This window comes from Gymnoscopelus braueri, assembly GCF_963280865.1.
Source record: "Gymnoscopelus braueri genome assembly, chromosome: 1".
Lineage (NCBI taxonomy): Eukaryota > Metazoa > Chordata > Actinopteri > Myctophiformes > Myctophidae > Gymnoscopelus > Gymnoscopelus braueri.
In genome coordinates, this window is record NC_137603.1 from 19822167 (window position 1) to 19837312 (window position 15146).

Consider the following 15146-nt stretch of genomic DNA (forward strand, 5'->3'; position numbering starts at 1 on the left):
CTCTATGAGTTGTCAATTCTGGTTTACACAAGAAATTGGTCTCTAAAAATAGGAAACAACAAAAATTGAATAGATGTTATTTGTGTCAAAGTTCGGGATGGAATACGTCAACCACAAAGCCAGGGGATCTCTCTCAATCTATGCCTGTCTGTCTTGCTCTCTCTCTCTCCCGCTAATCTCCTGATTTACGGTGCTTTTAGTATCTGGATGAATTTCACAACTTTTGCAAACAGGAAAGAAAATAAAAGTTAAGCAATGTGAGCCCAGATGCAGTGAAATTGACTGACACACAGACACCGACACACACACACGCACGCACGCACGCATGCACACACGCACGCACGCACACATGCACGCACGCACGCACGCACAAACACGCACACACCTCTTAGTGCAGAGCAGTACTCTGTACAAGCTTCCTTCTTACTCACTACTGTAGTAGTGAGTAAGTAATCAACGAGTAGGTATGTGTTAAAGGATTTTAAGGTATGACGGGAAGGCAAGAAACGCAAAGCAAAATGGAGAGTGGTTGTCTCTATGGAGAGCGAGTTATGCTTTTAGCATCATTGTATAATCGTACCAGTGTACTATTTGCCTAACTAACTGTCAATAAAATATTCAATCAATCAATCAATCAATCAATCAGAGCCTTAAATCCATTTAACACACACCTACAGTAGGAGTTGATTATCCTGTTTATACCATTGTCACTTGCCTGCCACAGCGGATTCGAACAGTGGTGGTGGAGAGTAATAATAGTCTTATTAACACAAAATAATGCTAATAAGTATACTATAAGGTCTTATATGGACCCTATTAATGACTGCTTATTACAAGGATATTAAAATAAAACATTACCATTCTGTATACTATGGCTCACACATTAGCGACCACATTCTTGTCTGAGACAAGAATGTGGTCATATTCTTGTCTTGAATAAATATTGGAGCATCAAATAAAAGTTGAATTTGTATTGTGATTTGGATACATGTTGTAACACTATTGGAGCTCATACTATCTAGTACCAATATAAGGCACATAATTTGCTAGAGTGAAGGGAGTCCCACACTAATTGCTTAGGGCTCCCAAAAAGTCTAGGGCTGGCCCTTATGAAGCAAGATTTTACCATTTTAATGTCGCATAATAAAGATGGGATTCCAAAGCAATGAACTATGTGTCACCCTCCAGCTGCAGCCATTCAGAAACAAGTATTTATCCAGACGATGATATAAAGAAAAAGTAAGTGTGATCGTATAATCGATATTAAAATAGATCACTTTGTACTGTACATAGTAGCCCTTATGGTAGAGAGGCCACAGAAGGTCCATTCCCGGCCCCAGTAATGTGTCAATGGTGTCCCTGAGTTTGGGAGCAATCAGCTGGGTGAAGCTGAAAACTGAATTTCCCCTGCGGGATCAAATAGGTCTAAATGATTATTATTGTTATTGTGTTATATTATGTTTTTCTGTCATGCAATCCAATCTAAAAACAAAATGCAACTAAAATGTATTCCTGACTTGCAGTGTAGACAATTAGAGTGATATCTGAAGTTTGTGGAGTCTATAAATAAATGATGTGATATACTGTGGATACGTTTTGATATATTGGAGCATGGACATTATGGGTGCATATACCATGCAGAATACTTGCAACTATAAATAAGGTACTGTATGTCCAGCAATAGAAGTGGACTGACACTGAGTTAGTTACCCTGAGTAGGATAAACGTTTGTCTTGTTGTCCACAAGGAACATTTAGACACTTGAACTCTGTCAAATCTATTCTGATCTAAAGTGGAACTTGTGAGAGCAGATTTTTTAACCAAGGGGTCCCCGACCTGAAAATATTTATGCATGTTTGCTTGAAAACATTGAATAATAACATTGTCACAATAGATCATTTATATATTGTATATTTACTGTTTATTATTGTTGTCAAATTTGTTCCATTTGTACTCAAAACATTTTTTTTACTTTGCTTCATTGTATTGTATTGTATTGTATTGTATTGTGTTGTATTATTATGTACAGACAGAAGTATTTGTCTTGAAATGTACTTGAGTCCTGGTTACTATCCTCAGAGAGAGAAAGAGTGTAAATACTTGCATTTGTGCGTGACGCTTAATTTATAATGATTGGCTATTTTCGGCAAGCAACACCATCCTATGACAAAGTATAAATCAGACTTGAAACATATTTTCTTATATACTTATTTTACTGTATTTCTGCATGTGTATGTGCGTCCTTGCTTGCCATATTCATAGGCATGTGTGTGTTTGACTGACATTGGAACGACATGCTTCCAAAGTGTTAGGGACTCCCCAAGGCTTTGTCAAAGAAAGGTCAAAGATCAGGGGTGGAGAGAGGGATATATTCGGAGAAGAGAAGTCAAGGGGGGGGGGGGAAGAAACAAATTATAGGCCTTCAGGGTTTCATTCCAAAACATTATATACAGTATCACTTTTGTTTTTCTCTTGCGTTCTCAAGTTGATGCTGTTTTCAACTCTCTTTTTACCCCACAGTAATAGTAATATAATAATATAGTTACATCATTCTGTACTTTAAAATCTCTTTAATAAAATCTAACAATCTACCAAGCGCACAGCGCATGAACTTGTAGATCTGCTATTTCCTCTGAATGCGAAATACCCAGAATAGGGATGCTATTGTAGGGTTCATGTGGTTAGTTATTTTGGAGATCTTGGCTTTGAAGCTTTGGAATAGAGTGGTAGCTGGTTGCTTTTAATGTTATGCCATAATCTAAGAGGTGAAAAGTACCACATGTACTGTAGCCCGTTTTCTCTGGACTCTAATCCCTGACTCCGGAACATTCACCCTTTCTTCCTTCCAGCATGTAGTGAGTGTGTGTGTGTGTGTGTGTGTGTGTGTGTGTGTGTGTGTGTGTGTGTGTGTGTGTGTGTGTGTGTGTGTGTGTGTGTGTGTGTGTGTGTGTGTGTGTGTGTGTGTGTGTGTGTGTGTGTGTGTCTGTCGGGGGATGGTGGGATGAGTGTGTATGAGTATTGGGTCTATGTGTGTATCAGGGGATGTGGGTGTGTGCAGTTACACAGGAAACCAACCACAGTGCTGGCCCATGGTCTGAATTCTTATAAAAAATGTTTATCTATCTCAGTTTTCAATAGAGAAACATGACAGTCCATTTGTCTTCTATTCAGTACAATTTGCAGTGAATTGTAGAAATTGATCTGTGAGGGAAGTTTCCACATTTCCACATATTATTTTTTAACTTTGAGATATATTTAAATTATTTGACTGTATGACCCAACAAATCATACACAACCACATACAGTTACAGATCATACGCTCTCTCAATATTCTTACCTGCCTCCAACCAGCAAAGCACACCCAAGCTCACGCAGGACCACCGAGACATGGTCCCCTGTCCCCTGGCGTTGAGGTGAAGACCCCCCCAAATCCACAAAACAGACCCCTCCCAAAACCACATCCACAAAGTCATAGCCATTGGAAGCATCTCGTTTTGTTTCTTCACCCTTGGTTTGGCGTCCGCTGTTGATGGAACTCTAACTGATTGATAGACCAGAGAGAAACCAGACCCCAACGAAAAGCTCTTTAGTTGATATGGCAGCCAACCAGTGGATGGTGATGAAGGTGATGCTGGGAGGAGAAGAGGTTCGTCCTCTGTATGATAGATGTCGGAGGTGTCTTGATGGTGGATGAGATGTACATTCAAGTCCACGTGGTGACAGAGATTCCGCTCAAATTTCAACCCCGGTCAAGTGTGTTTCTGATGACCTTCGAGTTGCGAGTTGGAGTCCACTCTGTTGTTGCCTGAGCTTCCCTGTCAAGTGACCTGCTTCATTAGGGTTCTGGTCCAGATGTTCTTGCCTGGGTTTCTTTCAAAGGAGAAAACAGGCTTTCTAGATGTTAGACCTCCATGTCGGTTCACGTCTGCCCCCCCATCGCCTTATAGTCGAGTGTTTTGAACGCCGTTGTGAAAGTCCACCCTGTCTGACCAACCTTCTGTGAAATAGCAAAACTATGAACCTATCACATGTTGAACTTTCTATAGGGGACGCGTTGCCGTTTTATCCAGTAAAAAAAAAAAAATGAATAAAAAGTATTCCAAACTAGCAGAAGTATCCCTCCTTTTCTTGAAGCACTACAGCTACCAAGTGAGTCTCTGGCTGACAGTAGCAAGGAGGGAGAGAGAGAATGGGGCGGGCCCCCCAAAAGACAAAGTCAGAGAACACCCTCAACACACACACACACACACACACACACACACACACACACACACACACTTCTACTCAAGCAGCTTAGTAGTGTTATACTTTCTCTCCCTTCTCCCTCCCTCTCTCTCTTTCCCTCCCTCTTCCTTCCTTCCTCCCTTTCCCTGTGTTCTGCCCTCCCCTCCTTTCCTCCTGCCTCTCTGAACCTTCTGTCATTCTCTGTCTCTCCCCCCCCCGTCCCCCCCCCCGTCTCTTCTCTCCCCCCCCCCTCTTTACTCCCTCCCCCCAGTTGAAGGGAGTTTCTGCTCCCTTTTCCTGTTTCCTGCATGGAAGAGGAGAGAGGGGGGCTGGGGGGGGGGGGGGTCCTCTTCAACCCAGAACAATGGAAAGTTAATGACCTCCCGGTGGTCAAAGCGCTCTGGTAGCTCTTGCCGGGACATCATTGACCCCATAGTGCAGATCAGAATTAAGAGTCACTTTAATTACCAAGCAGAAATAAATCTAGTGCAAGGACGTTGTATCTTGGGGACAGTGCTGTAGAGACACACAGACCGCCTACAGCTTCACAGCATTTAATAGGAAATATGTGGTGTAGACAGAGTCAGACGACTCAGACTACATAATGCCTCTGCATTATTTAGCCACTAGACTCACTTCTTTATCACTTACCCAACCTTATTTACCCTGGGTGAGGAGGCGGTGATAACAGGCCACATCATCTATAGGGCTAATAACTGTCATTATCCCTACAGGGCTGATATGGCAGTATAGCTGCCCAATCAGCACAAGCTAAAGGGGCCACTGTGGTGTGTGTGTGAACTGTCACCGAGATCCCTGCAGAAGGAGCTGGACTAACATGGCCACCAGGGTTGCTGAGTCCTTTCCTTATTTCCTTTGTGAATAAATGAGGCTATACAGGTGTATATGTTACAGTATGATTGGAGAACCAGTACGATTGAAGAAAGCGCGCTCGTTTTTACCACCCACCCAGCACTAGAGGGAGCCACAAGCCAGGCTTGTGCACAAACATATATGGCCACACACACACACAGTCACACACACACACACACACACACACACACACACACACACACACACACACACACACACGCTCATGCTTTTTTTGGTTTATTGAAAGCAGGACTGTTTAGATTGACTTTAGATAGACTTTTATTGTGTTCTGGCTTTTGTTTTACTTTCTCCCTGAGACACACACACACACACACACACACACACACACACACACACACACACACACACACACACACACACACACACACACACACACACACACACACACACACACACACACACAAAGTGATCCATGAAAAGAACTATTCTGTCCCTATCGGTTTACAAATCAAACGGCGCTGAGTCGACTAATAGAGCATCGGCCGGTCAGCGCGGGCACTCGCGCCTGGAGGCGCGAGGGCGCGCTTCCTCGGCCTCAAGCTCTATTGAGCCGGCGCGCCTCCGTCATGGACAAGCGTGTGCGTGTGAACGCGTGTTCAGCGTTCCCCTCATAGATATTATGGTTCCCCTAGCGTAGCTTCCTGGTTGCTATGTGGGGGGGAACAACAAAAGACAGGTCCGAGTCGGCGCATCAAAGCCCCGCCTCTCCGCGTTCTCCTTCTCCTTGGAGGAGGAGGAGGAGAAGGAGAGAAGGAGAGGACGGTTTATTACGCGAGGAGGAGGAGGAGGAGGAGGAGGCTCCTCTTCCTCGCGAGCCTCGCGTAATAAACCCCCGCCTCGCAGCGCCGCGTCCTCCTTCTCCTCCTCGCCAGCCTCGCTAATAAACCCTGTCTCGAAAAGCCCCGCCTCGCCCCGAAGGAGCCCCGTGCCTAAAAACGAGCGCTCTGTCTTCAATCGTACTGGTTCTCCAAACGTACTGTGACATATATACTATGTGATGTATGGGGTACTACAAGTGGTTTTGGATTTGCACTCTATAGAGGCCCTTCAAGACGCAATCCCAATTTGGGGATGATTGGATGTTGCCTTCATGATATGGCGTTTTTTGCCAGACCCAGGGGGTCGGCCTACAGGAGCCTTTGCCTGTCGGTCGGTCGGTCTGTCCCTCTTTTCCTACCCAGCCATTCAGATTTCAACCACTAGGGGTCTGGCAGAACCAGGTCTCCTGGTCTTGTTTTAATAGGTCAATAAATCTTTGAAGGCAATTAAAGGCAATATCAAACCAAAGTGTGACGATCATTGTCACATGAATCATTTGAATAGTACGTAATTTGGTGAAATATCACGTGTTGTTTAGAGGTCCCTCAATATGTGATTCAAATTTGGCATAGATCATAGATTGGTTCATGACTTTCGTAATTTTTTGTAAAATGGGCCGATCCTGCAAAATGTAGGGTTGGAAAAAAAGCGTTTTTATGGTTGGTGGATTTATGGTTGTGCACAGATTTGTATACGTTTTGGACAAAAGTAGGATTAGTAGCAAGAAGTAGGGTGAAAATTGGTGAGGTCGTACGTATTATGTTGAGTTGTCTCTTTGACTGAAGGTTCAAGAATTACAGGCCAAAACATGAAGCAACCATGAGGTTGATTGGGGTTCTTCCATGGCCTACTGGGAGTGTGCATGCAAAGTTTGATGCTGATCGGTCCAGTGGTGTCCGAGATTAGCTGTACATAGACGGACACACTGACAGACGGACACAGAGATGGATGGAGACACACGTGCGAGCACACACACGGACAAGGGTGAAAACAATTTCCACCTCAAACACAGCGGAATAAATAAGGATTATGGTTAGATAACTGGGCACAAGAACTCACAAACAAACTTACAGTGAAACACTGAAAGATTTAGAAATGACTAAACTGCTTGAGTAGAATCTTGTGTGTATGTGTGTGTGTCTGCGTGTGCGCATTATTTGCACAAGAATGTTCACTATGTGTAGAGTTTGTGTAAGAGTCTGTGTTATTAGTGTCCCAAGTATCCTGCAGGGTGTTGCTCAGAATGTTGTGTGCTGTTATTGATACCACATTGCTGCGGTGATATGTAGAATGTGCACTTGTACTGGTTCATGATAATTGTGTTACTGTGATACATTAAATAAGAAAAAGTCTCAGTGGTGTGCTAGACCAAAAATCCAGTATACAAACTAAATCCCCAAAAGGTATAGCACATCCACAATTTCAAACTTTTTCATTGGCACACACCAATAAACGAACGCTTACGCGATACATTGTTTTGCCTTAATTTACATTTACTTGACAGAGTGTTACTCTGTATTAAAGCGCTTAAAAGATTCCCAAATCACATTTTAGAAATTAACATCCTCACTTCAGTTGTAGTAGTTATAGTTACAATCTTTCTTTTATCTGTAATCATGTTTTTGTAGTAGATTTGTAAGTGTGTGTATGTTTTAAAGGTACAAGTAGAAAAAATTAAAGGTGCACTGGGGAAATTTGTCCTCTGCATTTGACCCATCCTAACTACTTAGGAACAGTGAGCAGCCACTGTGTAGTGCTGCTCGGGGGCCATCTCCGGTTGTAAGGCCAGTACCTTGGTCAAGGTCACTGGCAGGGGTACCCGACATGCATGTCTTTTGGTGTGGGAGGAAACCGGAGTACCCGGACACAACACAACACAAACACAGGCAGAACTGTGCAAACTCCACACACAAAGGCCAACCCCGTTGGGGATGGACCCCTTGACCTTTTCGCTGTGAGGCAACAGTGCTAACCACTGCACCACTATGCTGCCCACACATACACTTTCCCATTGTGTATACAGTATGTACTGCATATCTCTCCTGTCAGGCAGAAACCAGTTATGTACAAAATATTAACTTTTCAGGAAATAGGGAAAAAAAACATGTTTTTAGAACGCAATACTGCCTCATCAAAGTTGGTATGGTGACTTTATAAATTGTCAGATACTTGAATGTGTCCTTATGTTATCATCTTTACCCAAATACAGCTCAAGTGGAGTTGGGAGGTTTTTGACCATTGATGTGGAGAAAGTCTGACTTCATCGTTCTAATCAATGAAGTCAGACAGTTTGTGGATCCAATGGAGTTAGGTGGTTTATTCAGAAGCACTTTTTAATACATTATATTGGTTTAATATTTGTAAACCCCACCCAACAGACGTAAAGGGTGTTCAATAGCACTGATTCATAAAAAAATTAAAAAAGGTTGAAAAATGGAGACAGCGACGATCGATACCTGTGTGTATACCATGATTTGTGCAAAGTACTTTGTGCCCATGTGTGTGCATGTGTGGTTTAGCTTCCATCCTGGGGCAGGAATGTTCTCTTCCGTCCACTTTACATCTCAGTTTTTTGCATCCCTCCCCCTATTTTTTTGTCTAGCTCAACATTTCAGTCTTCCCTTCTGCCCTGCCACCTTTTTCTTTGTCTCTACCATGTTTTTCTTTTCCCCCCCTGCTCCATCAGAAATCTCCCTCTTTCCCTGTCTCATATTCAAATTCAAATAAACGTTGGCACTGATATTATCTGTTGCCAATGCATTTGCCTATATAGTGTATTTATATACTGTATGATAGCAAACAATACAATCTGAAAACTGATTGTGATTCTTTCGCCCCTTCTCCCATTCCTCAAGAGTGAATTTATACTTTGTTGTACATTATGTTGTACAACTCTTATCTTGACAAAATAACATATTCGGACGAAAAACTTGACACACCAAATCTGTTATTGTCGTCGGGTGACAGCCTGCGCGACAAACTATAAATTAATGGCTTTAATACTTCTCCCTGTTCTCCTAACAGGGTGTGTATCACTGAATATTCCAGTGGCAGTGCCATGGCTGATTACAGAGAACAGGAAAACCAATCGCACTGGAACAATAGAGTTATCAGCGCCGCAACTTCCTGCCAAGAACCAACCCCTATTTACAGAATAACCTACAACTGGAAGAAATAATCTCCATTATAAAATGTTGCATAATCTTCTACTGGGTTTCACTTGTTTCCAATGCAAACTGAAGTATGTTTCTGATTCAATGTTGTTGTTTTTAAGGAGAGTGCACAACCCACTCTATGCTACTCTTTCTTTTACTTTATAGAGAAATATTCATTGTAGGAAAGCTGAGTCAGTGTGTAGGAGAGACCTACTGTACAATAGGAACGCTGAGAGGGAGACATTGTAGGTTGGAGACGCAACAGGAAAATTGAGGAGACAGTGCAAGAAAGACAGACGGCAGGAAAGCTGAGAGTGAGACAGTATATGAGACAGACAGGAGGAAAGCTGAGAAGGGGCGGTGTAGGAGAGACAGACAACAGGAAAGTTGAGAAGGAGACAATGTAGGAGGGACAGACAGTAGAAAAGCTGAGAGGGAGACTGTGAAGAAACAAACCCTAAGAAAGCTGAGAGAGAAACATCAACATTATTTTGCTTTTTTGTGAAAAATTCATGAAACCTGATCATACAATAGATAGTTCCGACCTAGTAATATGATTGGACAAGAGGCATTCCATGAGTGCTGATAAAGGCCTATACCGCAGACAGAGTGACAACACTGGGACTTTTAACCACCACACTGGTTCTCAACATCGGGTCCGGGGACCACCAGGGGTCCAAATGAACCCTTACAGGTCTGTAACTCTGAGAGAGTACAAATGAAACCAAATGGACCCTAATTTGGTTCCATTTGTACACTCTCAGAGTGAAATAAACATTGTGTATTCAACAGTGCAGATTAGGGTCCCCGAGAAAACCCACAGTACACTCTCGGAGTTACAGACCCCTTAAGGTCCATTTGGACCACTTAAATAAACATTATGATCCTCTCCACGAGCAGAATTAAAATACGATTTTATGATGTAATAATACAGGATTAAACAGTCAATCATCTTACAATTAAATAACAATCTCAGACATTCCAAACTGGAAAAATCACAAAACATGAAAAAAAGAAAAGAAAAATGAAACAGAGGTCCACACAGAAACGACGTGGCTCCTTTGTGGATCTTGGACTTCATGTGACCAGCCTGTGTGACATCAGTAATCTACAGTATTACACTTTTTGGGCAAGGTGTCAGCACAATCCCATCCCCATCGACTCCATTCAAACCATTTATTTTAAATATTATGAACATACTGTATGTGAAATAAACTCTTCATGAACTCAAACCCAACACATTACAACCCAAGAGGCAGAAAAATGCAGGCTGTCAATTAGAGTGAATGGATGATCTGGGTGAAAAGAATGGATGATAATGAAATAACCCTAACCTTTAAACAAAAACAATACAATACTTAAGTCAGGGTCCCCACACATTTTTAGCAATGAATATCCAAAACTTTTCCAAAACTTTTCCAGAATATTTAGCCCAATTTCCAGGCCTATAAAACAATCATTCAGCGCAATAATGTGTCTCTTACTCCTATGTACAATGCCCAAAGATAGGCAGTGTAGCAAAAATAAAGCATAGAATATAAAATAGTACAATTTCATTCAACATTTCGTGCAAAATTAGGGCATAGTGACCCTGCGAGCGAAAATAGGAGGGGTGGACGACGTCGTTGCACGGTTCGTTGTCGCTCGCGGTAGGTCAGGACGGTCTCATTCAAAAACATGTATTTTAATGTGATTTCATCGCCCGCTCGCTTCGCGTCACGTCGCGTCACGTCGCATCGCTGGCAGTGCGGATGGGGTGTTACACAGCCCGTTCGGCGAAAAACTACTTATGTTACATATTTTGTGTAATGTTATACATGTTCAATAGCCAAAAACAATGCATAGCCAAATATTTTTCCAGGACCCTTGATAAATTCCAGGACCTTTGATCAATTCCAAACCTTTTCCAGTACTGGATTTTTTAAATTTTTATTTCAAAATATTTCCAGGAATTTCATGACCGTGGGGACCCTGTTAAGTACTAAACAAAATGTGAAAAAACTATACTGATTTACAACAAAATATATTCTAAAACCATAGTGCCATAAATGTACTGTATATAAATTGGTTACGTGTGTGTGTGCGTGTGCGTGTGCGTGTGTGTGTGTGTGTGTGCGCGCGTGTTCAGTTTGTCTTGTTTTGCAGGGCTTCTATGATGTTCCTGTTGTGTTCAGCCAGTAGCTCCTTAACATTCTTGGCCACAGAAGCGTAGTCGCTCTCTTGCTCTTTGGATGCTATGACTGATGACATTTGTTAAGGATATCTCATTTTCAGAACCAATGCATTTATTTTTCTATTTGATATGTTCATACACAAACTGGCCAAAGAAGGTGCCATGGCGCAATGGTTCTCAAAGTGGGGTCTGGGGACCCCCAGGGGTCCTTGAGGGGGTTCCCCAGCCAAATTTGATAATATACCATCAAAATCAGTTTAAGCACTTTAACCCTAGAATACAGTACATCAGCTATTTGAAAATATAGCCGATCTACAAGTTAACAATGCGTTGCGATGCACTGCAAACTTGAAGATCTGTAAAAAAAAAATGAAAAAGATCTTGGACAAATGTGAAACATTTTTTATATTTGTTCAAATCTTGTATGGGGTCCCTTGCACACAAATATTTTGAAATGGGGGTCCGCGGCCAAATACCAATTCATTTGGGGGTCTTTGAAATGAAAACGTTTGAGAACCACTGCCATAACATAACTACATTTTTGTATTCCTCATGATTGACATAATTTTTCAATTTTGATTTACTGTTGAACCGATGCTTGAACTGAATGAGCCAGAATAGAAACCAGAGGGTAATGAAAGGGCGTTGCATCACAGTGGACATTGGTTTTATTAACAACATGTGTCTGAAACAGCCACGACCTCACTGCACTCTTTCAGTGGCTTTTCTTAGTTCAAGTAGCTAAAACAGTGAAAGGATACACTCCTTCATGACAAAGTTGTTCTGTTCCAAGTGCTGCCACTTCCTCTCCAGGTTAGCAAGCTATACACAAAGACAGAAACAAAACACCCATTAACGGCTATGGAAAACTCATTCTTTTTTAGCTGCTGTTAGAAGAAAGAGGTTCCGGTCTGTAAGAGTGTTTTTGTTTTGTCAACCGGATGACCTACAGATAATTTGCATCCATGGTATGCCTTGAAAAATGTACCATCACTTTTTAAAACACTTTTTTTGAGTATGTGTCATTTGGTGTGCATCTCATTCTGGAAGCAGACTCTTCTGTGCTAATAATGCATTTGGTTGTGATTTGTCCATCAACAGCCATGTGTCTTGACAAACCGCTCTTGAACAGGATATGCATACTACTCATTGTAAACTACTGTATGTCCACCTGGATAATTAGTTAATGCCTGTAGGGTTAATGCTTTTTACAGTGTCAGTCATTTAACCCATTGATACCTGGAACGCATCTGTGTCACTTTAGATTTCTTTGGGCTATTCAAAAATAGCAGATCTGCAAGCTCATAGCGCGGCACCGAGTGCCGCGCTACGAGCTTGCAGATCTGCTATTTTTGAAAAATCGCGAAAAAATATTTTTTAATTTTTTTTCAAAAAACTGTTATGATTTTTTTTTTTTTTTAAAGAATCTTCTCAGGTCTTAATGGGTTAAGGCCATGTTCATGTCTTAACTCATTCAGTGCCACTGGCCAAAATTCATTGTAAAAAAAAAACATTCAGTGCCACAGCCAAAATTAATTGTAAAAAAGTGCTTAGGAGCCGAGATACAGCCTTTTTCAGAAAGAAGTTAAACAAGAAGTGAATGGAGCAGAACATTTTCAAATCATCATATCTTGGGTTCTGAACATTCTTTTCCAAAAAAGTATTTTACGTCCTGTGGCACAGGGCTTATTACATTGGACGTATTTTACGTCCAGTGGCACTAATTTAATGTCGGTACATTTTGCTCTATATTCTGACAGTACTCATTGCTATAGTGTTTGTTCAGTAACAGGAGTCTCCATGTCTCTCCAACTCTTTATTAAACAGAAAATGCATTTTCTATTCAATCAGGATAAATAACTCCGACAGGATTCACTGGAACACTATAAAAATGTAGCCTGGGACCAGACGAGACCAGAAAAAAAAAATTGCCCTTTAACTTGGCGATTTGGGTCTGGCACCACTCCGTTGTGAATCCATTTCCTTCTCCCGAAGTCTGGGGTAACCAATCAGGGCCCAGTATTCAAATATGGGAGACTGTAATTGGTAGTTGGGGTTGTAGGTCTAACCAATTGCGTCGAGAGCCATTGTTTTGAGCCCGCCCCCTTAGAAAAAACGTCCTCATAGAAGCACCAGACTCACATCCACGCAGTGATATAGTCTGGCTACGCGAGGCTAGTAAAAATGAAGCTGATAAATGGTTATTCTCTCCTGATTGGCTGAAATTTTGTCACCTACCTGAAAATGCGATTTCTGTTTATCAAAGAGCTGGAGAGACAGGGAGACTTGATTGCTCGTTTGGAGTTAAACAGCTTTTTACAATCTACAAGCAGTATTCCTATGAAGTAGAAGTACAAGGGATCGCAGTGAGGTTAACGGCATTAGCAAGAATTCCACCGTACAAGGAACCACGATACTCTTTGATATCTGATTTCGAGATCTGATATAGAGCACCCGAAGTTTGATATCACTGCCGCTAGAGGGCGCTATCCCCCCTGGGTCACAGCGTGATTTTTCCCTGTGGCCCGTGACCCAAGGGTAGTGGGAGTGACGTCAAGACGTCACTTCGGTACTCTATTTTCAGTGCTCAACACGGTCGGACGATGGAGTATAAATTAAGCATAAGATGCAAGAAGTACTGACCTGTGCGTGGGTCTCGTTTTCCTGCAGCTGCCCCTTCAGAGCGTCGTGCTGCTGTGTCATGTCCTGTAACAGTGTTCTGAGAGAATCTCGACGTTGACTCAGTGAGACTCGATCCTCCTGAAGTCTCTGTTTAGACAACAGAACTGTGTTAAGAGCTGAATCGTAACCACTTTTCTGAAAAATGTTCAGAGAATTTGCCTCTGTGACACTGTGCTGGGATATAATGACAGGATTTTCATAGAGCACACTTACGCACAGAGTAGGTCAAATCAAACAACATTTTTGTAATTGAATAACTGTTTCATGTACTGTAAACATGTATATGCTACCTGCAAATTGTAATGCTGGTCTTTGTTACAAATGAAATGTTTTTCACTTCTTGCTGAATATATTAAGCATCTTGAAGGTGTTTATTTGTGTTCAGATAACTTGATTAGCAATTCCTATCATCTTGTACTTTATTACTTTATTTTGTAACTTAATCATATATATAATCCAAAACAAAATCAACAGTAAACACATTCATTGATCATTATAAAATAAACATTAGTTGCAACCCTAGTAAAGAGACAACAGGACATCAGATACAGTGGAACTAAGAGTAGAGTTAACGATTAAAGTATTCTATTCTATTATTTCAGTTGATTTTATTTTATTAACAAAGATGTTGAGAACAGTAATCACATAAAAGATTTTATTTTCATTGAAATAACTTTTCTCCACTTGTATCCTTATTTGTGTGTGTGTGTGTGTGTGTGTGTGTGTGTGTGTGTGTGTGTGTGTGTGTGTGTGTGTGTGTGCTCGCACACACACACACACACGCACACACGCACGCGCGCGCGTGTGTGTGATATGACAGAATGGCAACAGGAATGAATGAACGCAAAAGGAAGGAATGCGGCGAGAATGGCCCCTGGTGCAGCGTTTAAAGTATGGCGCGCCGCGTCTGTAATGTTTTAAGGGATGTTTTCTTTGAAATTTCCTGCTCTGTAACTTTTGCTTGAAAATTTCCTGCCTGCAGTGTGGGAAAGGTTCCCCAGGCCAAGACACTTACTGACAAGTCAAGATCATACATTTTCTACACATCATGAATGAAAATGAGATCATGAATGAACCGACACTGAACAAGTTGCATACATTAAACAAACGCAGACACGCAGTCTCGCACGCAGTCTCTCACACACACACCCACACACACACACACACACACACACACAGAGTATACAAATGTTAGAACA

General features: G+C 41.7%; 2 protein-coding genes across 3 annotated transcripts in view; both read right to left on the reverse strand.

Moving 5' to 3' along the window:
* tek (TEK tyrosine kinase, endothelial) overlaps positions 1-4224 on the reverse strand; it is a 34736-nt gene extending 30512 nt beyond the window's left edge. Inside the window, exon 1 of the mRNA XM_080432059.1 lies at positions 3338-4224. Within this exon, the coding sequence (XP_080288185.1) occupies positions 3338-3488 (151 nt within the window). The 5' untranslated portion in view covers positions 3489-4224. The remainder of the gene's footprint in view (positions 1-3337) is intronic.
* Positions 4225-10055: 5831 nt separating this feature from the next.
* Positions 10056-15146, reverse strand: part of ift74 (intraflagellar transport 74) — a 36850-nt gene continuing 31759 nt past the window's right edge. For both annotated transcript variants that reach the window (XM_080428406.1, XM_080428407.1), the window contains exons 18-20: positions 13909-14034; positions 12027-12087; positions 10056-11332 (exon numbers count right to left, since the gene is read on the reverse strand). In XM_080428406.1, coding sequence (XP_080284532.1) covers positions 11217-11332; positions 12027-12087; positions 13909-14034 — 303 coding nt within the window. In that variant the 3' untranslated portion in view covers positions 10056-11216. The remainder of the gene's footprint in view (positions 11333-12026; positions 12088-13908; positions 14035-15146) is intronic.